This window comes from Ursus arctos, unplaced genomic scaffold (genome assembly GCF_023065955.2).
Source record: "Ursus arctos isolate Adak ecotype North America unplaced genomic scaffold, UrsArc2.0 scaffold_13, whole genome shotgun sequence".
Classification (NCBI taxonomy): domain Eukaryota; kingdom Metazoa; phylum Chordata; class Mammalia; order Carnivora; family Ursidae; genus Ursus; species Ursus arctos.
This window is the reverse complement of record NW_026622797.1, coordinates 17,359,236-17,384,556: the sequence shown is the minus strand read 5'-3', so window position 1 is coordinate 17,384,556 and position 25,321 is coordinate 17,359,236. Positions and strand designations below refer to the sequence as shown.

The following is a 25,321-nucleotide window of genomic DNA, read 5'->3' as shown; positions in this document are numbered from 1 at the left end:
GCTATTCCAGGCATCTCTCCTTGGCTTCCAGATGGATTTCTGTTCACACGGTGCTGTCCCTGTATGCATGTCTCTGTGGCCAAATTTCCCCTTTCTATAGTCAGATTAGTGCCCACCCTAATGACCTCATTTTAATTTCATTACCTCTGTAAAGATCCTACCTCCAAATAAGATCACATTCAGAGGTACTGGGGTTAGGACTTCAACATATGAATTTAGGGGAGACACAATCCAATCCACAACACCAGTATTGTACATAACTGTCTTTTAAAAATGCCCACATACGAGGGGCGCCTGGTGGCTCAGTCCGTTGAGCATCCAATTCTTGATCTCAGCTCAGGTCTTAATCTCAGGGTCGTGGGTTTGAGCCCCACATTGGGCTCCACACTGGACATGGAACCTACTTAAAAAAAAAAATGTTCCTATACTATCAAATCATAGCTGAGAAATAAAAACAGGTTTATGGAAAGAAAACCCTAATTATTACAATGTTCTCTATAACAGGACTTTACTGGTCTACCTGAGCTCTTTTCTATAGGTAAGTAGGGTCCTCCCACAGTTGTGAAAAGGAAAATATCACAGGGTAACCATGGATCTTTGCCCGATCTACCGTTATTATCCGACGTACACAGAACTTCTGATTTTATAGTCATAGCTTCAGTGCTCCTAGGAGTCAAACTCCAAAACCAAAGCAACATCTCATGGGGCAAAATTTCTCCTTTGATCATTTGGGCAGGTAAGAGGATGCAGAGACCAATGCCTTCCTTGTATGGACAAGGAATCCGAGGCTTAGGAAAGAGAAGTACTCGGTAGCAGCCTGAGAACTAGCACTTGGACTCCACGGCTGAACTCCATGTTCCTTTTTTTTTTTTTCTTATTTATTTATTTGACAGAGAGAGAGCATGATCCAGGGGAAGAGGGAGAGGGAGAAGCAGGCTCCCTGCTGAATAGGGAGCCCAACGCAGGGCTCGATCCAGGAACCCTGTGATCATGACCCGAGCCAAAGACAGATGCTTAACCCACTGAGCCCCCCAGGCACCCCTAAACTCCATTCTCCTTTACCACACCACACCGCCTACTCCTGGCATCAGACATCCCCGCCTTCCCCATCTGTCACCCACAGCTCGCTGACAACATCTGACTTCTCTTACCCATTTAATTTTTTTTAATTAACTGATCATAATAAATGTGCTAAGTACATTACTGATGCCCACGAGGAGGACCAGAATTCTGGAGTATCACTCAGATCATTGTTCCCCAAGAAGCCTATGAAACCAAAGGAAAACAAAAATCTAGGTGTCTCATTTGTATAAGACAGTAGGTTTCTTTACCCTTCAGATCGAACTCTTTAGCTAAAGCTTGCCTTTGCGATGAAAATAAATATATGCCTCGAAGTGGAAAGCAAATTTTGTCTGTGTGGCAATTAGGAATTACTCTTGAAAATGGAAGAAAGGCAAGGCCTTTACCTCTGCTCTACGAGGTCTTGGTTAAGGCACCATAACTGATAGTCGAGCGTGTCTTTTAGACGCCACCCGCCTAATTCAGCCACTTTATGAAGAAACTGTGGCCTGGGCATGGCTGGCCCAGAAGTCCCCAGTTAAAGAGATCTGGGGACAGGTCTCTTTAGGTCCCATCCAGAACGTTTAACACCCCTTGTAATACTGCTTACTGGTTATTTAGCCCATGTGTAAGCTGCTGGAAGCTTAATTCCTCCTGCCCCATGAAGATAAGAGAAACAGTAGCCCTAGTGTTCATTGGCGGGTGACTTCATATTTTATGATATTGTTCTGTTATATTAATTTTAAAGAGCAAACCGTGTTTTCTAAATATATAATTTAATATGACTATTTTTTTAAAGATTTTATTTATTTATTTGACAGAGGGAGACAGGCAGCGAGAGAGGGAACCCAGCAGGGGAGTGGGAGAGGAAGAAGCAGGCTCCCAGCAGAGGAGCCTGACGTGGGGCTCGATCCCAGAACACCGGGATCATGCCCTGAGCCGAAGGCAGATGCTTAATGACTGCGCCACCCAGGCGCCCCTAATGTGATTATTTTCTGACACCTCGCTAATGTTCCGTATACCTAAACTCCTCTGTGTGTGCTTTATGGGGAAATGCCAGGCTCACTAACTTTTAGTATTTTGAAGTTCTATGTAAGACTTGTTCAATTAAAAAGGCAAGTTTTCTTTAAAAATCCCAAGATTTTCTTTTAGAGTTCTTACAAGTTAGTGGGGATTTTTCTTAACCTCTTTTCAGGGTTATTAAATTGGGTTAAAGGATATTAAACCCCAGCTAAGATTTTTGCGTCTACAATCCTGGCATGTGGGCCAACCCTACAGAGTGGTCTCAGAACAGAGGGTGCTCTAAGGTGTAGGCAGTTTTGTGCCACATGAATGCTAATTCTAGAACATTAAACTTATCATGTTAAATTGATTTCTGGATGTTTCTCTGTGGAAGTCTTGGAATAGTTCTCCCTGTCCTTTCCTTGAGCCAAGAAAATTCTGAACCAGAACAATTTCGTTTCAACGTGTGGAAAAACTATACTCAATGAACTGGACACGGCGCTGAGAGAGTTTTGGGGGAGGAAGGGTGGGGACAGGGACATTTTGATCACTTTTGTGTGTTACTAAAACCTCTGAATTTCTGTGTAAAAGTTCTGCGATGTATTTACATGCTTTGTTGCCGAGGATCACTTGCGAGCTTTGTCTTAAAGTCCGAGAACCTCCAGAGCAAAACCTGCTTTTTGTGCCATAGTTATTGTGTTATATGTTAAGCATCTGGAAGGAACCCCAAGGAGGCCTCAGGAAACAGTTACTGCCTCTTGACTTATCATCCTGAAGGCGATTTGTTTTAAAGTTGATAATCCCTAGGGCTACAAGAGTGTCCCACATCTGCCCTGAATTGAAAACAGATTCCCATTAAGAGACTTACATCAGTGCTGCGAATTCATTCGATCTGAGTCAGAAAGGAAGTCGGAGAACATTCGAACGTATGGCCTGATAGCTACACAGCTGCTCCCTTCATGGAGGATCAGGACGGCAGGGTATGTAGGATGTCCGTTTTCAAATTTTAAAACTGTTTTTCGGTGTGGAAGTGGCCTGCAGACGCTTAGGTGGGGCTATTCGGGAGGGGACGATGGTAGCTAACAGGTAAAAAGAACTGTCAGACTCTGTCGGCGCTCCCAAGGAATTGCTCAGAATTCCAAGAGAAGCCAGGAAGCCTCCGCTGCTTGGGAATTCTTCTGCCAGAGTTTGCCGGGTTTTTGTGACCTATCGTTTATGTAAGATATATACCTAGAAGTATGTAGATATTTATATAAAAGCACCCCCCACCGCCGCCGCGACACCAAGACTCTAACACGGTTTTGTAAGCCAAGTTTTTACTGTTAAAAAGCCAGCGCCTTTCCAACCTCTGCTTATCTATGAAATTATTTTAAAATCTTTCCAGTCATGCGAAGAATGAAGGATGTAACTATGTACTCCCTATTATAAGCCTCAGGGGACTGGGACCATCTGATGATCTGTGTAGCATTTAACATCCTACTGACGTTTTCTTCTCAACTTTGTTTCGGTCTTCTGGGTAAAAGCAGTATGTTATAGTGGGAAGTTCGTTTCCTTGTGAATGAGAGAGGAGGTTAGACTTGTCCATTAAGGATGATTAAAGGAAGGAGAAGCCTACAGTGGTGCTAGACAAGGGTCCGAGGGCCTGGCAAGCGTGAGGACGCTGAGCCCTCCAGCCTGGCTCCTTGAGGCCCTTCTGGCTCCGTCTCCAATCCTGGACTGGGCTTTGATGAGTGGAGGCCTGGCGGGTTACTTCCAGAAGTCTATTCTGCTTACCTCTTCTCTGAGATGCTCTGGACAGTGCCTAGCACAGCGGATACTCAATACACACTTGTCGAATGAAAACCGAATTATGAAAAGCAATCCTAGAAGAAATGTCAGTCTGAACAAATCGACCTAGTGCGCCTCGTTAAATAGTCCCTCCTCTTTTGTGGTCAGATTGATACCCAGAGTGGAGCACAGAAGGTGAGGGGTGATTGAGGGACTAGCGCTCGCGTGCCAGTCAGAGCAACTGTGTGTCTGATGTCTGATTCCGGGGTTATGGTACTAATAAAGCGAGGCAATCTGAAGTAGGAGTCCCTAGGAGAGTGTTCAAGAGGCCAAGGAGCGGGTATGCGAGACGAGGAATAGATGCAGCTAGTTGTCGTTCCCTTCACCTCGGGACAGATGTGCTCATCACAAACGTTCTGAAAGCACAGACCTGTTCTTGTTACGTGGGCTTCCCCTGGTGTCAGCAACAATCCGTTACGAGCAGCCCAGCGGGCAGGTAAGAGTCCCCACACAAATGCCAAAAGACTGTTCCCTCTTGACTGGTCGCCCGCAGTTCGTGAAAGAGGGAAGGTTTTTCAGATGCCAAAAATTGACTGCAAACTGTGTCATGGGACTCTGCCCTCTTAATCCCAGCAAGACAGAGGCTTCCTTTTAGAAAAGGAAGCACATTTGGGTTTTTGTGCTGGAGGATGCAAAAAGATGTATTGATCCACTCGGACAGAAAGGGGAATTATTAGGCTCAGAAACATCGCTTCTGTCCTATCGAAGGAGACTGGCAAATGAGCCCTGACATCTATAGAAATGGTGCTCAGAGCAGCTTCCTCTTAGGGAGATGACTGTGTATGTATCTTAATTCAACTAACCTACTTAATCTCAACCCTAGAGGTTTGGTAAGAAAATAAAAGCAGCGTTGCAGACACTTTCCGGGTGAAACCTATATCATAAATTTAACTCCCGTTACCATTAAGTAATATCCACTTCCAAAAAGCTCTCTGCCACTTTTTGAGTAACAAAATAAACAAATGTTCACATCCCCTTCTCCTGGCCCATATTTGAACATCAGGCGTGTCACTAAGGGGCTATGCCACTAAGCCAATTCACGGCCTCATTTCTCTCTAGAAGTTTTGTAAGCCATTGTTTAGAATTCAGAACACATTATTCCCCAGAAACAAGTTTAGGCTCCTAACTCAACTCCTGAATGCAAATTTACCCCCAAAGATAGAGAATTTGTTACAAGTTTCTGGAAATGAACCATAGAACTTTTACCATTTTGTTTAATGGCTCTAGAGAATAAATTTTACGATGAACTGTAATATTGCTTTTGAGAACAATTTTAATTTCCTTGAGAATTAATTCTTGGCCTCACACTCTGTTCCTTTCTTTATCTGAACCCTAACCACTTGTCCTAGGTGCTTTGTCTCCTGCTACTTCCTCAAATGGTACTCAAGGTTGGAGTCTTAGCAAATTATTTGCCTGTGGTTTTTTTTTTCATTTGTGTTTTTTGGGGGTTTTTTGTTTTTGTTTTCTTTTTTTGGTTTTTGGGGGTTTTTTAGCCTGTAATGTCTTCCTCCCCTTCTGATTCCTGGCAAACTCTTAACCAGCTCCAACATTAACACAGTTTAAACTCTTCTGTGGGGCCTCAGTCAAACTCCCACCTCTCTGCTCCCTTGGTCACAAACTCCCCTAAAAGACTTTGCACATAGCTTCACATGGTTCCCCTGTGACCTTCTAAATCACCAAGCACCACAATTTGAAAATATGCCCACTAAAAAGTCAGAAATTCCCTCCCCACCTTTCCTGCATTTTTAGAACACCTTGTAAGTACCATGATATACTAACATTCACCACATTATATTGCAATTTTTAATTTATATCTTGTCCTCCTCCCTAAGCTGAGACCTTCTTAAAGATAGGGATTTCCTTAGAACTTGCTACAATGCCTGAAACATAGTAGATAATTAGTAAAAGGATGGGTGGATGGATAGATGGATAATTGGATAGGCAAATATGTGATCAGATAGGGGCACAGGGGTGGCTCAGTTGGTTGGGCACCCAATTCTTGATTTTGGCTCAGGTCATGATCTCAGCATCCTGGGATTGAGCCCCACATTGGACTCCTTGCTCAGCAGAGAGTCTGCTTGAGATTCTCTCTCTCCCTCTCCCTCTCCCCCTCCTTCCACACTCTCTCTGTCTCTCTCAAATAAATAAAAATAAATCTTAAAAATAAAATAAAATAAAAAATATGTGATCGGATGGATAAATGGATGGTATGATTGGATCAACAGATGGTTGGAAGAATGGATGGATGGATGGATGGATGGATGGATGGATGGATGGATGGAGTACTAGAGAAAAAGCTGGTTTATTTAAAGGAGGATGGAGAGCTATACAAAAATGTCTATGGAATTCTGGATGGATCTTTAAGATAGTTGTAAGGGCATGATAGTGATGGAATTTGTCCATTATTATTTTATTTATACTGTTTTATAAGGGAGGGATTATGAGTAGTGGGAAGAGAATGGAGCTTGGAGTAAGAATAAATAGGTTCTATCTCTGGCTCTCTACTTCCTAGTTATGTGTACTTGAATAGGTAGTTTACCTCTCTACTTTTGCTTTCATTCATCTGCAAGATGAGAGTAATACCTACCTTTAAAGAGTTTTTTTAAGGAGTAAATGACAATCCATCTGAAAGCTCTAGTCTAGTCCTCAAACCACAGCAGGGTGAAGATAGGCAGTAGTAAAATATCAGTCTATCTGAAACGGCACACATAGAACTTGAAACCAGAAGAAACCTGGGCCCCTGTGTCTAGCCTTGTCCAAATTAAATAAACTGTGATGGAGGAAGAGGTAACATTTGTACATCGAAAACCAGTGCAGGTGGGGGGCAGGGATCATGAGAAAGCTATTTGGTGGCAAGTGGTTGCACAGGAAAAGGAAGAGAAATTGCACTGTTGAGAAATTGTACTTCCAGGATTATAAAAGGAATAATTGTGTGTGTGTGTGTGTGTGTGTGTGTGTGTGTGTGTGTACCTGCAAATATATTCCTATGCATTTGCAACCCCAAAAAGTACCTTGTATATTTCACATACTTTACATATATACTAATGATAGTAATACATTCCTAACTAACACTTACTATACCACTTACCAGGTGCCAGGCACCCTTCTAAGCTTTTTACACATTTTAACTCATTTTATCCTCACAACAACCCTGTGAAGTAGTCACATAAAATCCTTACTTTACTGATAAGAGGGCACACGACTAGTCACGTAACCAGCATGTGTACGAGCCAGTATTTGGGCCCAAGCTGTCTGGCCCCAGAGTCTGCACACTTCACACAGGAATGTCCTCACAGCTGATGTGGCTCCTGGCACAGATCAGACGGCCCACTCAGCTGTCACAGTCAACAATGCTCTCAAGTCCCCTTTGGTGGATATCCCTGTAGATATACTTTTCAAAATACAATTTTAACCCCTGAAAAGTTAGAGTGGTAGAATTTTATAACATGGAGGGACATTTGGTTCATTATGCCCAGACCAGCCAGCTGATAGTTTCCAGGAAAAGTCAGCTTCAGAGTCACTGGTCAGAATCTCTGTGGACAGACTGGTGGCAAGGATCAGATGGTCTTAGTGGCCCACAAAGCACTGAGGCAGCAGGATATCACCTTTATTCCAGATAATGTCCAGGGAATTCTAAAAGAAATTCTTCCTGGAAATTTGTAGACATTATGTTGACATTCCAATAGTTTCCCAAATATGAAAAAAAAGATAAACACACTTTATTCTTTTTTTTTTACAAAGAATCATCTATTTTTATCTTTTTCTAAAAAGCAACAAAATATACAGTCTTTGAACACTCTCTTTATATTTCCTAGATTGAATTTAACAGGCCCATGTTCTAAAATACTCTGTGACTCTTTTTTTTTTAAGATTTTATTTATTTGTTTGTTTGTTTAGAGAGAGAGCATGCGTGAGCTTGAGCGGGGCATGGGGCAGAGGAAGAGGGGGAGAGAGAGAGAACCCCAAGCAGACTGCACTGAGCATGAAGCTTGGTGGGGAGGCTTAATCCCACAACCCTAAGATCATGACCTGAGCTGAAATCAAGAGTCAGATACTTAACCACCGACTGAGCAACCCAGGGGGTCTCTAAAATATTCAGCTACTCTTATACCATCCCTGAACCCTTTATCTCACCCTCAAATTGCTCAGAGCAATTTTGATTCCATTTTCCCCTATCAAAAAGAGAGACTTGTTCAAATAGTTAACACATTTAACAAATTCCACAATTCTGGTCCAAGGACATGTTAGGTAGGCAGAAAGAATGTGAGTTCTCCCCTCTTCTACCTGTTTGAACTATTATAAGCATTGCCATAATTAATACAATCACTTTGCAGGTGCTACAAAGTTTTCCAATTCTCTGGCTATTTTAGTCGTTCCTATTCTAAGCCATTCGCATGCCCCACTGATGTTCTGGGGCATGGTGTTTGGATGAATAGGTAGGTAGGCTTGTTGGAGAGGTGGTCAGAAGGTTAGCCTACCTCCAATACATCCAGTGACTGACCCACCTGAGTCCAAACCTTTGACTCAGGAGAACTGAAAAAATAGCATTTCACATCTAGAATCATAAAAATCAGGAGCCAGGAGGAACCCAGTCTCCTTCTCCTTGGATGACAGTGGCAGGAGAGGAAAGAGCAGAGGGAGGGAGAGGAGGGTAGTAGGTGCATTTCCTAGGTCTTTGTCTCCTTTTTTTTTTTTTTCTCATTACAGTCTGGCTGGAGAACATGTTACCCAAAAACCCATTCATGTAAAATTCAACCCCCTTTGGAGTTTTTTTGCATCTATTCAGGTGTCCTGGAAATAAATATTAAATTAAATTAAGTTTTAATTTCATTTAAATTCTGAATAAAAGGCTTTGCATAAATGGACCAAAAGGAGTCTAATTCTGCAAAAGTAAGTCAACTAGAACAAGGCACTTTCAAGCATCCAGAACAATCCCATCATTTTAAAAAAGCCCTGCAAGTTCAGTAAATACCTAATAGAAATACAAAATCAAGCTAGAAGTGGCCTTAAAGGAAGGGATTGTTTTAAAACCATTTAACTCTTCCAAAATGCCAAGGAAATATAGGACACTAAAATGAAGTCCAGATTCTCAAACGGTGGTTGAATTTTAAGCAAACTCTTCCTTGGACAAATGGATATTTTGGGAATAGTTTTAGGCCAACGAGCTCTCTGGCAGGGCTATTGTGGAGATGGGAGGAGATTTAATGAATATAAATCTCACAGCCCAGTAGTGCACAGTGGATACTCACTAATATTTTGTTGAATGAATGCTGAAGAATTCTGAACTCACTTGGCCAACCCAACTCAGCACTCTCCCCAGCCCCCGTGGGCACCGTAGCATGGGTTATTTCAAAGATGAATGAAAGCAACGCTTTCTGGAAAGAGTGACCCTCTGGAAAAGACTGCCCCAAATTTCTGAGACTTGCTTCCTAACCTTTTACGAAAGGTTAATATCAGATATGTTATCTGTACTATTAGAGTTATGACAGATTAGGTTGCTCTGAGAGTCAGATGAAGTCACGTTCATCCGTTCATTCATCCAGACATTCATTCAAAAAATATTGATTGTGTATTTTCAGTACAGCAAGTATTGTTCTGTGCTTGGGAGATGGAAGGGAGCTGGCAGCTGAGGGCTCTGGCTCCGTGGAACTCACATGTGCCCACAAAGCACTTGGCAGGCAAGTACTGCAGCCACCTAGCACAAACACCCTCTTCAGCGTGGGTAGCAAAGTGTCCAGGAAAGAGCAGTCAGCTTAGAAGTTAAGACTGAGGATTCAAGCAGGGCGCCTGGTGGCCCAGTCCGTTAAGCGTCCGACTCTTGATATCGGCTCAGGTCATGATCTCAGGGTGCTAAGCTTGGAGCCTGCTTAAGATTCTCTCCTTCCACCCCTCCCCCAACCCTCCCATCCCTGCTCGCTGGAGCGCTTGCGCTCAGGCACTCTCAGGGAAAAAAAAAAAAAAAGTAGAACTGACCCCGATTGAGCCCAGCCTCCGTGTCTTAGCTGCTGAGTTTCCTGGGAAATATTTCCAAACCATAGTTCTTGTCTGTTAAATGGATGTAATAATACCTACCTGGCAAGGATTCTTTTTTTTTTTTTTTTTTAAAGATTTTATTTATTTATTTGACAGAGATAGAGACAGCCAGCGAGGGAGGGAACACAAGCAGGGGGAGTGGGAGAGGAAGAAGCAGGCTCATAGCAGAGAAGCCTGATGTGGGGCTCGATCCCACAACGCCGGGATCACGCCCTGAGCCGAAGGCAAATGCTTAACCGCTGTGCCACCCAGGCGCCCCCTGGCAAGGATTCTATGTGGATGGAATGAGCCTTCCTGTGTACAAAGTAGCACAGTATCAGTAAGGGTAACCCTTCAGTACCTTCATAAGAAGATGATCGAAAAAGAGTCAAAGAAGAAGACTATCTGGAAATAAGAAGGGTTGAGAGCAGTTGCTGCCTCTGAGCACTTTGCACAGAGGAGGTGTGTTTGAACCATTTTTGAGGCAGACTGTTGACCTGGAGGGTGTTGAAAATGTAGTAATAAAACATAGGAGAAGCATGATGTCTCGTTATACGTAGCAGATTGAACATATGCTCTTTTTCCCACTCTTTCCTCAAACCCTGGTAAAATGGAAATAAGAGAGAAAAACCAAAATAAAACCACCAGAACAACAGTGATTGGGCGGGGAGGGTGGATGGTGGATAATAGAAATGAGAAATGCCAACAGGAGTTGGAAAGGTTGAGCATAGGTTAAGGGAAACAGTAGCAACTGGTGAAGTATACGATGGGGAAAACTGAGAATTAATTACTTAGGGTGTGCGGGCTAGAGAATTTCCATAAGAGCGAGCTCATTGGAGTCACTCGCTCTGGGAACATTCGGGAAAAGGAGGCAGGGCTGTCTCATCCCCTACAAGGCCAGGGGGTAGGGAAGGGCTGAACATAGGAGGATTGTTTAGAAGCCTGTATGGATAGGGAATAATGAGAACCCTGTGTCCCCCTGCCCCTACCATCCCAGGCCTGTCTGGGCAGCCAAGAAGCCATACCACTTCACTCCCCATCATAGCAGAAGGCTAGAGGAGCTGAGCCAGAACGTCTGGTCTCAGAAATGGCTGAGGAAGGGGTTCAGTCACTGCCTTGAAATCAAGGGAACTAAGAAAATCTACGTACCGAAAGGCAAGACTTCCCATTTACCTTCCCAAATTCAGCTCCCAATGTACTGGCAGCCAGGGCTTTAACCAGCCTCCCCCCACCCCAACTACCACCGCTAAGAGAGGAGATGGGAGGATTCCTCTGTGTTGAAAAGACCTGCCCAACAGTGAAGATTTACAAATACTGACATTTGGGGATCCCCTACAAGAATCTGGGCCGTCTATCAAATCAATCACAGTAAAACCTACAGCAAAAAGCCCCACAACACAGGGCTTACAATTTGATTTTTTGTGCCCCAGTCCTAAGTGAGAACAAAGGATCATCAAACAATAGGAGAAAGCAGATGAGTGGGGAAAATGAACTCAGAGGGAACAGAGACAATGTGGGGGACAGAACTGAATCCAAAATATACAGTGAGTATCCTCAGTGAGGTAAGGGAAACAAAACCAAGAACAGACACAATAAAAAAGAAACATTCTGGTAACAAAAACAATCTGTTGAAGGCTTAGAAGATGAAGTTTAGAAAATCTGTCAGCACCAGATAGGAAGCAGGACAGAGTCTAATGAAATTGGATGATCAGTCCAATAGGGTCAAATGTCCACATAATTAAAGTCCTAGGGACACCTCAGTGGCTCAGTTGGTTAAGCGTCTGACTCTTGATCTCAGCTCAGGTCTTGATCTCGAGGTCATGAGTTCAAGCCCTGTGTTAGGCTCCACACTGGGGAAGCCTACTTTTAAAAAAAAGAAGAAGAAAGTTCTAGAAAGCACTGAAAAAACAAAATGGAAGAAATCAATGAAACAATACAAAAATTTCCTAGAAGTGAAAGACAGGAGTTTCCTGATAAGAAGCCCCATCTAGCACCCAGCATAGAGACTAAGATGCAACTTTATGAAATTTTACAACACCAGGAATAAAAAGGAGGTCTTAAAGGCTGCCAGAAAAGGGGGAAAAAAGACCACATCAACATCAAGAATCTGAATGACATTGACTTCTCAAGAGAAACACTAGAAGCCAGGAAACAATAACTTCCAAATTCTGAGGCGCAAATGATTTCTGACCAGAAACTTCCAAGCATGGGGTAGACTAAAAGTGTATGAGGGATCAAAACATTCACATCACTTACCCCCTTTTCAGCAAGCTCCTGGAAGACGTGCTCCACCAAAATGAGGGAATAAGCAACCCAGAATGGGGCTCCAGATGGAACATCTCCAAAAAAGAAGGAAACTGACTGATATTACAAATGGGTTCTGCCATATCGCAGCGTGTTTTATATTCTGTCAGAAAGTTTGGAGCAGAAGAGCGGATATGTATATAGAAAAGTAAACAAATCAAAAAAGGAAACTCCAAGGCAAAATAATTAATGATAAAAGAAACGTGATTATAGTACACAATAGGATTCAGCTGTGAACCATATTTACTGGCAACAATGGAAGCCCTGAACATTAATAGAACCATAAATCGGAATATAATGTGGTGGCCTTAAAGATGCATGGGTCCGACCTCCCTTCACAGGATGACCTGCTGTGCGGAGTGTGTCCCCTCTTTGGGACCCAGCGTTGTCTTCATAGGAAAGGGGGCATGGCCAGCTTCCCAGCCATTGCTGGAGCGCAGCAAGGGGACGAGTGCCAGCCACTGCTGCCCAGGGCTGGACCTCTCCAGGGGCCAGTCTTTACTCCAGGTCTCTGCATCAGCCTGGCCTTGAGTCTCTCAGAACTACTCTGAAGTCTAAGGCTCTACCTACCCAACCTGCCTTCCTGGACCCTCCCCTTCATGGTGTCAGATGAGCCCGGGAGCCGCCCCTTTATCCTTCACGGGCCCCTGTCCCACTAGATCTCGTCAGTTCTAATCCTACCTCGGATCTCTGCTTCTCAGAGGACCTGAACTAACACACTCACTGTATTGGGAGCATAGAAGAAGGAAAAATGGGCTGGGGGTGGGAGATAGGATGGGATGTTAAATCATTATTTTTCATTTTGGAAAGTCAACAGATAATGTCTATAAAGTCAACAGATATCTATAATGGAAAAAAAAAGAATTAGCAGGATAAGTACATGAGTTAGACATGAATAAGGCAATACCAGAAACAAACACAAATAAAGTCATGAGAAGTGCTAGAAGTGGTTGTGTCAGGAAAGGAGAGGGGACATGGGGAACTCTACGTGTGGGGGAGGAAGAGCAGTCATGACTTGAGTACTGTTCGGCTTCGTAAATGATGCTTCGTGAGCCACCTGGCTGGCTCAGTAGGGGGAGTGTGCTGCTCTTGATCTCAGGGTCGTGACTTCGAGTCCCGTGGCGGGTTTAGAGATGACTTCAAAAAAAAAATAAGAAGCGAACAGTGCTTCATTTATAAATAAATAAATAGATGTTGCTTGCTAAGTTCTGTCTAATGTTAGGACGATGATGTATAGATATCAAACATAGATATATATACATATATCAAACATTTAAAATACATATTCAAATGCATTTAAATATAAGAATGTATATCAAACATACATAGAATCCAACAACTTTAAATATATATTTTCTATTTTAAATATACATTACAGACATACAGTATTTAAAGATGCTTGATCCAGACCGCGGCAAGGCATTAGCCGTGCTGTCTTGCTTCGTCGGCCCTCTCCCCAGCTCGCTTCTCCCAGCATTAGAACCCAGCCGCAGCCCCTGCTCTAAGCAGAGCGCACTTCTCTGCAGAGAGGACACACGACAGGGGTCTCCAGGGCGCACCAGGAGGCAGGGAAGGACCCCCGTGGATCCCAAGAAGGAGACCTAATGAGACCCAGGCCAGCTACTTTCCACCTTCGCCGGAGGACCCCACTCCAGAAGGCTTACTATGTGCTTACAGCTGAGCCTGGATTTCCTTCCTCCTTTTTCCCAGACGTCATGTCAGCCACTGGTTAGCAAGGGCGATACCTTCCTCCTGGATGAGTGGCGGGACTGAGGGGGGACATGAAAAAGAAAGAGAGGACTGCAGAGCAGTCCCTTCCTCCTGCTCGCCCCCACGGCCCCACAGCTGTGACTGCTGGCCCCTGCGGCCACCTGGGGCCTAAGACAGCTGCCACAGAGGGGCCTGGACCCCCGCCACATACCCACATACTTTCCTCCCATGGAGCTCAGGCCAGGGGGAATGGTGTGTGTGTGTGTGTGTGTGTGTGAGAGAGAGAGAGAGAGAGAGAGAGAGACCTCACATGTTCATAGCTCTTCCCTGCTTGATCAGAAACCCGTATATCCACCCGGCTTTCAGAGTGGTCTTTCCTCATCTCTGTCTAGTCTTGGAATAGATGAGGCACCACAGGAAACACTGAATTGTCTGAAGGAGGAATTGTTATCTATATTTTTTGGAAGTGCAGTCGGCGGTGGGGGTGAGGACAGGCCATGAACCCCGCCGTGCCTGCCCACAGCCCTGCGAGTCAGCTACGGTCTGTGAGCAGCCACATGTGATCTCCTTCAGGACAAGGGACAAAAGTCCCAGTTGCAGATGCAGGAATCTACCAGAATATTTTTGATGACAAGAAGCATTTCTTTTATTATTTTTTCTATTATATAAAAGGAATACATGCTCAATTGTATGAAATTAAAACTTGGAAACAAGTACAAAAGGGCCATAGTTACACAACCCAGAGGCACTCACTATGTGCCTTTTTTTTTTTTTTTGAGCCCTTTCCAGAGCTTTGAAATTTTATTTTATGCGTAATTTCATATCCGCCTTTTCCACTTACAACTGCATCAAATGCATTTCCTCATACCAATGAACACTCTCCATAAGCATCTTTTTTTGAAGTCTGTGTAATATTCCAACTCACAAATGTAGCCTGATTTGTCCAATCATTCTTTGTTAGGCTCTTTAAATTATTTCAAGATTTTCTAATTAGAAATAATGTTGTGATGGACTTTTGGCATATACATCTTTGTCCTCATCTCAGATTATTTCCTCAGGACAAATTCCCAGAAAGGGAGCTGCTCAGTCAATTGGTATGAACTTTTTTAAGGCTAAGCAAATCTTTTTTTTTTAGACAGATTGTGAAAAAATTTGTTCATGATTTAATGATATTCAGATTTTTTCATAGAAAAAATGTATAAACCAGCACATGTCCATGGTCCAGCTTAAGACAGTGTATTACTTATGCAGCTAAAGCCACTCGTCTCTCTCCTGTCACATCCCCTCCTCACCCCCAAACGTAGCCATTATTTGGAATGAATCTGTTTTCTCATAGATTTTTTTTAAGGAGCAGAACTGCAAGGATATGGGGTCTTTCTGTTAGAGAATAAGAGAAAACAAGTGAGGGGTGCCTGGGTGGCTCAGTCGTTAAGCGTCTGCCTTCGGCTCAGTTCATGATCCCAGAATCCTGGGATCAAGCCCCATATCCGGCTCCCTGCTCAGCAGGAAGCCTGCTTCTCCCTCTCCCACTCCCCCTGCTTGTGTTCCCTCTCTTGCCGTCTCTATCTCTGTCAAATAAATAAATAAAATCTTTAAAAGAAAAAAAAAAGAAAACAAGTGAGGGGGAGGGGTTGGAGGAGGGATGGAGAGAGAGGAAGAGGGGGAGGGGAAGAGAGGGGAGGAGAGAGAGAGAGAGATTTGTTTTCCTGGAACCATATTATCCAGGAGTGAATTTTCTGAGGAAATAGGAGATAAAATTGAAGCAGCTTTGTATCCAATCCATGTTGTATTTATGGGATGCCCAGGTGAGAAAGGACGTTCACTCACACTGAACATATGTGATGCTACCGCCTTGTCCCCACCTCCAGACTGCTCACCTCCCGTCCCCACTCCTAGGAATAAGACACAAATGCTGACCCACATAGCAAGGCCTTAAGTAGGCTGCCGGCACTTGAATCCAACTTCCAGTACTCCCCATCTGTGGCCTTAGAAAAGTTGCCTCACCATTTCTAAAGTCCCGTGTCTTCATCTGGAAAATGGGGGTGAAGCTAGTATTATCCACCTGCTACAGTTGTAGCGTGGCTTAAAGGAGACCAGCACCTAGCACGCTACGGGGTATATAATATTATTTTATAGTGTGGCCCTGGAAAAGGTTTGGGGGCCCAAGGAGAGCTATTTCCCAGAGTGGTAGCCAGGAAACCCTTTACAAGCTTTTGCTGGGAGTGTGATAGTGACATTACCGTTGATGTTTTTCAAAAAGCAGTGAAAGGCTATGTATTTTTCTCTTTTCCGTAGTTCTTCTTGGGTTCCAAGATTTCAGAGTAGGGTTTCGTACAGGTAATTCCAGTAGAAGTTTCTCCCCACTTTGTTGACTTTCCAAGTGAAAAGTGAAATGGTCTAGGCATGTACCAGACTGGCAATCCTAGGCTTACCTTTCCTGTGTTCTAACCAACTGCTCACAGAGCCTCCAACCATTTTCAGTCTGAACACATTCAATCAAGGTGATCCGATGTTTGGATTCTAGGTTTGGTGACGTGAGGAGCAGGTGCCTCAGGCTGTTTCTCTAGGGCCAGCCCCTCTGGTTGCTTATGTGGGTTAGAGATTCAAGGGATTACATGGGTGAGGGATTATTAAAGTTTAGTTCAAGAATGAACCTTACCAGCAATCCAGTGATGGTCAATGGTTATTCACTTTTTTGCATGAGGAATGTCTCTAAAAATAGGATTCTTTCCTAAAGATGTCCTTCCTCTAAAAAGTGCACATAGGCACATTCACAGCAAATGGTGACAAACGTCAAGGGATTTAAGGCTTCCCTGAAGCTAATTCATGGATTCTCCAGGAAGGAATTCTGATCGTACTAGAGAACTGAAGCCCAGAGAGGTCCAGGACGAGCCCACAGTCACACAAACACTGAGCAACAGAGGTAGATTTACAACCCGAGGGTCCCATCCCGCAGTCTCCTGTCCCCCCTCTGCCTTTCCTCCACGGGCTCTGCTAGCAGCGTGCTGTGCCGAGAGCCTATATATAGGGAAGCCTAGAAGGTCACATTCAGGGATGGGACGTGAGTCCCGGTGCTGTCCTTGCCCTGGGTCTCTGCTGCCATCATGATGGAGCTCAAGATCTAGAATGTACTCCTTTTTCCTCAAGACGTCTGTGCAACATCGAGAACAATGCCGTAAGGTATCTGCTCCCAGTGGCCTCTCAAGAATCAGTGGGGTGATTGTGGTGTGCCAACACGGTCCAGTGTGATCCTTCCTCCATGCTCTAGATCCATGGTGTGGTCTGGGTCGACGACTCCTGTAAATTAGGGGTGTTCCAGGAACAAACATTAAGAACGTGGCCGCGTATTACTCTCAAGTGTTCTTCAATCACGACTCTGTCTCTGTTGGTGTCCAGTGACCCCTGCTCTCTCTCCTTCTGAGCGTCTCGATCTTTTCCAGGATTCTCTGTGGCTGCACACACCCCCTGCTACCGTGGGCACAGAGTCCCCTCCGACCACCTGCAGTGTCCCTGTGACATTCATCAGAGACAGCAGCTTGCTGTTCTCGGTTGCTGCATAATTCCATATTCAGTCTGTTAATGTTTTCTTTCAACGCGTGTCTTTAAAATTATTTTATCTTCTGTTTTCCAAGCTTGTTACTTCACTTCCTGTTTGGTGTGAGGGTGCGTATGTAATTAGTGTGTGTGTCTGTGTGTCTGTGTGTGCGCGTGTGTGTGCCTCTGTTGTTTGCAACCCCTCCCAGTTGGGGATCATTTGTAAATTTAGTTAATGAGCATTTAACACATTCCCTTTGATGAAGCTGTTAAGTCTGGCTTCACACTGGCACCCCACCAGACATCTCCCTTCTCCCAAGCCATTTGTGTTTACCTATTCTTAACTACTTAGTTATGGTTTCTTGTTTGTTGGCACGATATCAAACTAACCTTTAGTCCTGTCTGGAAAAAGTAGGGCTCCAGTTTTGTGAGAAAATGCTTACATCCGTATTCAAAGCAAGTTCACTTTCCTGGTGGGCTTTCATTTTCGCCGAGCAAAATCTACTGTAGACAGAACAAATATTTCATGATCACCTAACTGGTCGCGCCTGTGACAGCAACTTAGACGCTGTCGCTGTGGGCTTTCGCAAAAGCAAATACCCAGCTCAAAACCTGCGGGCTCCAGCTGGCAGAATTTTCCTGGATTTAATTATAACTTGATCTCTGAAGAAGGAGTGGGTGTCAAGTGTCCTTTTCAATCACTTAGAGAAAGCAGAGTCAGTGGCCGAGCAAGTCTTGGGATTCGCCTATGAAATGAGCCCCCATGGCTGTCCCCTTGAGGAGAGGAACACGGGAGTCACAGTCCTGTCACTCCCAGAAACACACAGCTGTCTCCTCTGCTGTGGGCTTTAAAAAGAAACAGTGCACAGATGTCTTGAAGATCAACTCTTTAAAACTCAATACAATCCGAAATGTAACAATAAACTGAGGGAGGGGAAGGAACAAGATACTCATCTTTACCTAAAGCAGGAGTAATCTCCCAGCTTAGAAAAATCCTCCCAGTGCTTTGTTTCTTATCTACCACCCATGCATTCCCCCTCACCTTTCCCTGACTTCAGGAATAATATCTCCTGCTACAGTTTCCTCCCTCACAGCAAATCCTGCCAACCCTTTGCCTAGACACAGACATACAGAGAATACACACACACACACACACACACTCACCAGTGTGGGGCCATCAGAAGAATGACCTGGTCGCAATTAGGTGAAAATCTCTAATCTGGTTCTCAGCAGCTAGCCCTGAATCTTGCCTCTAAATGAGAACACAGCATGTTGCCCAAATCATTGACATCAAAGCCTGGCTACCAAAGCAAGCTGGGCCAGGGAGAGTTCACCTTCCAGCCTTTAGGTTACCAGGGAGGCAGTTAACTGCTGACCGCTGGATTTCACCCAGTGTGCAATTTTTCTATTTTTCTCTGCAAAAACAATCCAGAAGAGAAGGTCAGTTTCAAGGGATTGTTTGAGTTAATTCCCACTCCAGGTCACCTGACATGCTCCATAATTTGAGAAGCCTTTTATACTTTGAGTTCCCAGTAGGCAAGAAAAGAAGAGGGAGGAAGCTGCTCGTGTTGACTCGGGGTTGGGAAAGCGTGGTGAACCTTGTGTAGACAAGGTCATTGGCGCATTCAGATGTAAAGACAGGGTCTCACCCAATCCTACCTGATTTCAAATGCCTCCGTCTCCAGCCTAGAGTCTCTATCCTCCTCTTTGTCACTGTTTTCCTTTCCTGTTGAATTGTGGGTAAAAGGCAGTGAAGTGGGCAGACAGGGGGGCCTGGCCCCACAACAGTCTCCAGACCCGTCTGGCAGATTGGGGTAGGGGCACCCTGGGCTCTTCACGGTAGCCAGTGGTAACCTTGGCCATTGTCCAGAACAAGCTTAAAGACAAGGCTATTATGCACAGGTTTCTTTTTAAGCCTGATTATGATTAGCTTCAGAGACTAGTTGTTAACAGTTATCAGAGATAATTGTTACAGATAAGGCTATCTGAAAAGCAGGAACCTAAAAATAAGCACAATGAATATTGTATGTTGGGGAGTGGGGGCTGGAGGTGCTACTTGGCTTAATATATAACCAGAGTGTTTTGATTTGTCCTGCCTGCACACGCTAGTTAGAGAGCAACTGTGAATGAAAATAAAAACTATAAATTCTGTGAGGGAAGTCCATGTTTTAATGCAATGTTCAGTTTTTTTCTTTTTAAGATTTTATTTATTTGAGAGAGAGAAAGAGAGAGTGAGCCTGAGTAGAGGCAGGGGCTGAGGGAGAGGGAGAAGCAGACTCCCCGCTGAGCAGGGAGCTCCATCCCAGGACCCTGGGCTCAGGACCTGATGTGAAGGCAGACGCTTAACTGACCCAGCCACCCAGGCGCCCCTGATGTTCAGTTTTGATCCGTGATTATAACCAACACCCTGAGCTCCTCAGTCACTGATTTCCAGATAGACGGTAAGAATTTCCCTTCTCTCTCCCAGCTAAGAACTAGGAATTAACTAAAAGTTGTTGCTGTAGATTTCAATATGTTTTATGAAAGAGGAGACAAGGCATCTGATCTTCCAGACTGCCTTTTTCTTTACATGATCCTATCCCCCACCATTCCAGACATTTTCCTGTCATTTGACATGTGGTATCAGAGCCAAATGGTCCAGAAATGACCATAATAACATCACTTCTTCTCATACAAGTGGAGGGGTATTCACTTTTTTTGTGGTGCTGATTCACTTTATGGATTTTTTAGAATATTGTTTGAACCCTGTTCATGTCCTTTCATGTATGTTTCATGTTGAAGAGTGAGTATCATAAAAACACTTGTGAGCGTGATGGCGCTTGCTTGGCTCTCACGTCACTGGCATCCATTGGGAGACCACCAGAATATCATAAAGTGTTCTGACCCCCATGGTCAAGCCTGGAGCCAAGTCATCAGGAGGATCAGCCCCCCTAAACACTCTTTCATTCACAGAAAGTGCAATTACGGTGATGTCACACTGAGAAGGCACGATGTACCATTTTTCAATGTCTTTAAATATTGAATAAACGTGAATTCCTGCAATTTCAGAACCTTAAAGGGTTATCAAAGCTTGGACTATTTGTTTTTCTAGAATAAGGTTTAAGATAGTGTAAGTCCTATTTAGCAAAATGCAGATTCTATCAGAAAAGGAGAAAAAAAAAGTTTAACTTTATTAAGAAATGCCAAGACTCTTAATAAGGCTGCAAGCCAGTGAATTTCTCCCGTGGCATATTTTATCTCACATTCCTCTCGCCAGCTTGAGTTATGGCCTAACTGGACCAAGATTGTCCGGGCTACTGAGATTTCTCAATCCAGAACAAATATGGAAAGTTCAGTTCTTATTCCATAAATGAGGAAGCTTTCGAAGTGAAAGGGTCAATAGCAAACACGTGCTGTGTCATAGCATTTCCACTCAGGTGAGTTTTGTGGCCGCTGTAGGTGTTCAACCAGCTGGGTTGACATGGACAAATTTGGGAAGTCAGTGTTAACTATCTCCTGTCCTTAATCACCTAGATTTCTTCTTTCTTTTTGTCGGTGAATGCCATCCTCTTTCCCTGCTTCTTTTTCGTTCTCTTGCCTTATCAAAATAGGACATGCTGTGATATTTCCATTTCTACCATGCTGCAGCTCACCCATTGCTCCGTACTGCCTTTCCCAGGGCATTGGTACCTCAGTCCGTCTTCTCCATTTCTAGAGGAAAGGGTTGTCCGTGGTTAAAGGAATTTCAAATAACAGTATGCAGTCGAGGGAGATATTTTGAGGGGTAGGAAAGTAAAACTGCTCAGTTTAAGTCTCAAAAGACCCACTCAGTAGGTAGAATGGGTCACTGAGATCAGATCTACTCCCATCTCTTCTGTTTACCAGAACCCTCACCCTCCCTGTTCTCTGAGCCAAATCTCCAGAGATGGGGACTCTGAGTCCATTTTGCTGGTGCCCTCTGCCCTCTGTTTCACCAACTTGAGTGGACATCTGTAATTTCCACTGCCCCACTCTAGTCTCTCTTTTCTGGTAACAGCATCCAGTTGTCCTTTGCTGCCCACGATTGCCCATTATCAGTCTATGGGTCGAATGGAACTAACTCCATCTCCAGCTCCAAGATGTCCCCGGGATGGAGGCCTGGCCTTAGATCATCATCTTCCCACGGCCTTTCTGCTTGGTTCAGGCAAGGGCCCGGCAAATCAGAGCTGATCTCAGGAATTTTGATGAACTCCTGCAGGAGAGGTCCTTTCCTGTCTAGTTTCTGAAATGGTTGATTGAAGCCTGGTGTTACTGATGGCCATCTTCCCACCATGCAGAACTGCCTGCCTAGGATTAAAACAGCAGAGAGGAAAGCAGAGCTTAGGTAAGGAGAGACACAGACCCCCAAGGACATCCCCAAGCAGCTGGATCTGCTCTTGATATTTCACTTATGGGGTCCAATAAATTCCCCTTGGTTTAAACCAATAGGTTAGGGCCACCTGCAACATGGAAATCCCACACTCAACCAGCAGCCCAGACCTAAGCCTTGCCTTCCTCTTCCTGCAACTGTTTCATGGTCTCTCACCCTAACCCCAGCACCTCTCCCATCCACAACATCAGAGGGAGCCCAGGGATGAGCAACCTCAAGCCCTCGGCATCTAGGACATCTGAGGGGGACGGAAAGCACCGCTTCAGCGGCTGCTGAAGGAGCCCTTCTGAGCAGGAGTGTGGGAGAAGCCCGGCAAGCGGAGAGGTACAAGGAGCATGGCCACAACTCTCCCAGGAAGCAGCTCTCCCAGGCTAGGGGTGGGAGAAGGAGGGGACCCGGAGACCCTGAATGTTGAAGGAAGGAGTGCAAGAGCCACACCAGTGCTGGTCAGTGCATATGACGATGGCGAGGTTGCTGACAAGGACACACGGCATCAGGGATGCTGTCCACACTGACACCCGGTCTAAATCTGACAAAACTAGGTGTGATAAGAGGAAACCTAAAAATTTGGCTGGGGGTGTACCATCAAGCCGATTATGGTCGTTTACATGGACTGCATCCCATTTATTCCTTAATTACCAAGAAATGTAATAATGATTGTGTACTTTGCTATGTGTGTGTCAAATTAATTTGATTTCTTAGATTTTATATGATGGCATCTATGAACACGATACACTTGTGCTCTGTCTTCCCAGTTTGTTTAGAATGCATACACGTTGGTCATCTGTCTACAACTTTAAAAAAAATGTAAAATGTTGAAGTGTTTGTACTTGAAGAAATGCGGGACCATCAGTTGATAAATAAATGGCCCTTCCTACAGTCTCCTTCTCAGCAGGGAGGCTGCCAGGCCATATCTTGGGCAATTAGGGTCCAGTGAAGATCCGGTGGTAGATCATTTGCCATACTGATTTGAGGCAAAGTCAGGTGAAAAGGAATATTCGGAAGAGCTTTTTTTTTTTTTTTAATTTATTTGACACAGAGAGAGAGAGTGTGCGCGCACAAGCAGGGAGAGCAGGGAGGGAGGCAGAGAAGCACTCCCCGCGGGGCAAGGAGCCCCCCTCGGAGCTCAAACTCAGGGCCCTGAGATTATGACCTGAGCAGAAGGCAGATGCTTAACCAACTGAGCCACCCAGGTGCCCCAGGAAGAGCTTTCAAAAGGGCAAAAGGTTAGTGCAAACAGGAGCCTGGATAGTAGAGGGGGAAAGTGCAAGAGCGTTGAATGAGGCAGGGCTGCCTTCACTCAGCCTCTCTGAGCCTCACTATTCCAATATGTGAAATGGGAGTCACCATTCGCACCTCATGGAACTGAAGCAAGGGTTACAGAAGAAGGTGCTGGGCTGTCCAGTAAATGCCAGCTATTACCATCTCTAGAAAAATGTGGCATTCAGCCCAAAGGTAGCCTATCAAAAGGGGAAGATCGTCTTATTCTTTTTACCCGAGTGGCACTTGCAGGAGAATTATGATTCACTGTATGAATATGAGCCTCAAATCCCTACATATTCGTTTAAACCACATGAATTTATTTGTATAGGTCAAAAATGGTCCAATAGGCGATTCCATGGGGTTCAACCAGATATGAGTAATAGAAGTTCCTTGCACACATCTGTCTGTCCTCAGTGCCTCTGAATCCTAAGAGCCATTCATCCCCTGTGATGAGGTAGGCTAAGCTTTCTCCAAGAATGCTAAGCAAAGCAGACTCTTGGGGGGGGGGGGACAAGAGAAATGGAGGGAGAGGCAAGATGTGACTGGTCTAGTGAGTACTGAAATGCTCTTTAAAATCAAATGAAAGCCAAAAATGAGGGCTAAGAATAAGAAAGCCACAGCTTGGGGCCTAAGCTATTTATTGTAATTGTTATCCTTGTCTGCCAGTTTCCCAGGAGGGCTGTTGGGGATAAGGTAAAAGGAAAAGAACTGAAAAATCTGGGGAGGAGAAGGAAGTTTAGAACCAAGAAAAATAAATGCTAGTATTGAAAGGAATTTGGTTATTTTAAGTTCCTCCCGAAAAAGACCCACCAGCGTCTGAAGCACTGGTAACAAAATCAGGCAAAGGAAAAAAAAAAAGCACTGAATATGGAACAGGAAGGAACTACCTTTGTAAAATGTACTTAATGAAGTGTTTTTAAGTGTTACTTGAGATTAGAAGGTAGATAGAGCTCTTCTCTGATGATCTTTTCATAGAATCATGCAGCTGGAAGAAACAGTTTAGTCTTATTTCCTGCCTCAGGGAGCTATATAACTGAACCACCCAATTTGAATGATTATCTAATTCTTTTTTCTTTCTTTTTTTTTTTTTTTTAAGTTTTAAACTACGCTCAGCCCTGAGTTCTGAGCTCTCCTGTCTCCTCCGGCCACAAGCAGAGGGTGACACGCAGGCCCTGACCCCACTTCATCCTGGAATATGGCCAAGGAGCCTTCTGCAAAATGGGCTTTTCGTTGGTGCATGGGTGTTAGTACAGATACCAGCAACCCTTGCCTTCTGTCCCCCCTGAGTGCATTGGCAGGTGGGCTGTACAGCTCAGAAGTAGCCTCTAGATGTCTCTCCACCTGGGAGAGGGCTGTGAAGGGCGTTCTGCTCCAACGTTGAGTTTCATGGGCCTCGGTCACTCAGGTGATAGCTAGAGCCAGAATCGAGTTTAGCCTCAGAGCAGAGCAGCAAAGGCAACTGATACGTGAGTTCAATCAACCATAGGCTCTACGCCAGGCCGTAAAAGGTCTGCTTAAACCAACAGCAGCCCAGGGAGGTGGGTTACATCTACCGTGACCTATAAAAACTTAGAAGCGTTCACTGAACCCAGATATAGGTCCTAACAGAGTGGCCACAGAGTGCCTTGCAAACCCTAGATGACCCAAGCCCTCCAGGGGGTCACTGGTGCCCGCGATGACCCTTCAGGTGTGCTCAGAACCAAATCGCCCCTGGACTTGTAGCGGCGAGAAGAGAAGTGGCCCTTTTTTCCTTCACTGTGGCTTTTTGCAGGCAGCAAGAAATCTGCAGCTTGCGACATATGCCCAATTGGTTTACAGTTCTGTCAGCTAAATGTTCGGTTTGAGGGAGAGGACTAGAACTGGCTGTTTTTCTTTGCTCCAGAATGGAAGTGCAGTGATTGTCTTGCAAGGGTTTTAGAGAAGCCTTAGGACTCTTGGCGTGGACACTGGGCAGCCCTGCGAGCAGGTGCTTCCCCCCCACCCCCCCAACCCAGCACCCTGGCTCTGCGCTACAGCTGCTCTCTCTCAGGCAGACCCTGGAGCTGGAGAGCCAGCTAGCCCTGGAGGGGGAGCGCAGGGGGAGGGAATTTGAAAAATCTCATTTATGCCCCTGATGCTAGTATCTAAACTTCCTGCGATCTACATGCCAGCGCCCGTAGCTTGCCTAAAAGAATCCCAGAGGAAGCCGTCAACCAGAGCCTCAGACAGGTCACAAAACACTGT

The 25,321-nt window shown here is 44.7% G+C and overlaps 1 protein-coding gene across 3 annotated transcripts in view; it reads left to right on the top strand.

Moving 5' to 3' along the window:
* The first annotated feature begins 2,929 nt into the window (after positions 1-2,929).
* Positions 2,930-25,321, top strand: part of SASH1 (SAM and SH3 domain containing 1) — a 244,748-nt gene continuing 222,356 nt past the window's right edge. For 2 of the 3 annotated variants that reach the window (XM_048226135.2, XM_048226134.2), the window contains exon 1: positions 2,933-3,041. In XM_048226135.2, the coding sequence (XP_048082092.1) occupies positions 3,021-3,041 (21 nt within the window). In that variant the 5' untranslated portion in view covers positions 2,933-3,020. Of the gene's footprint in view, positions 3,042-25,321 lie in introns of all 3 variants that reach the window. The other variant, XM_044386408.3, reaches the window with a different exon arrangement.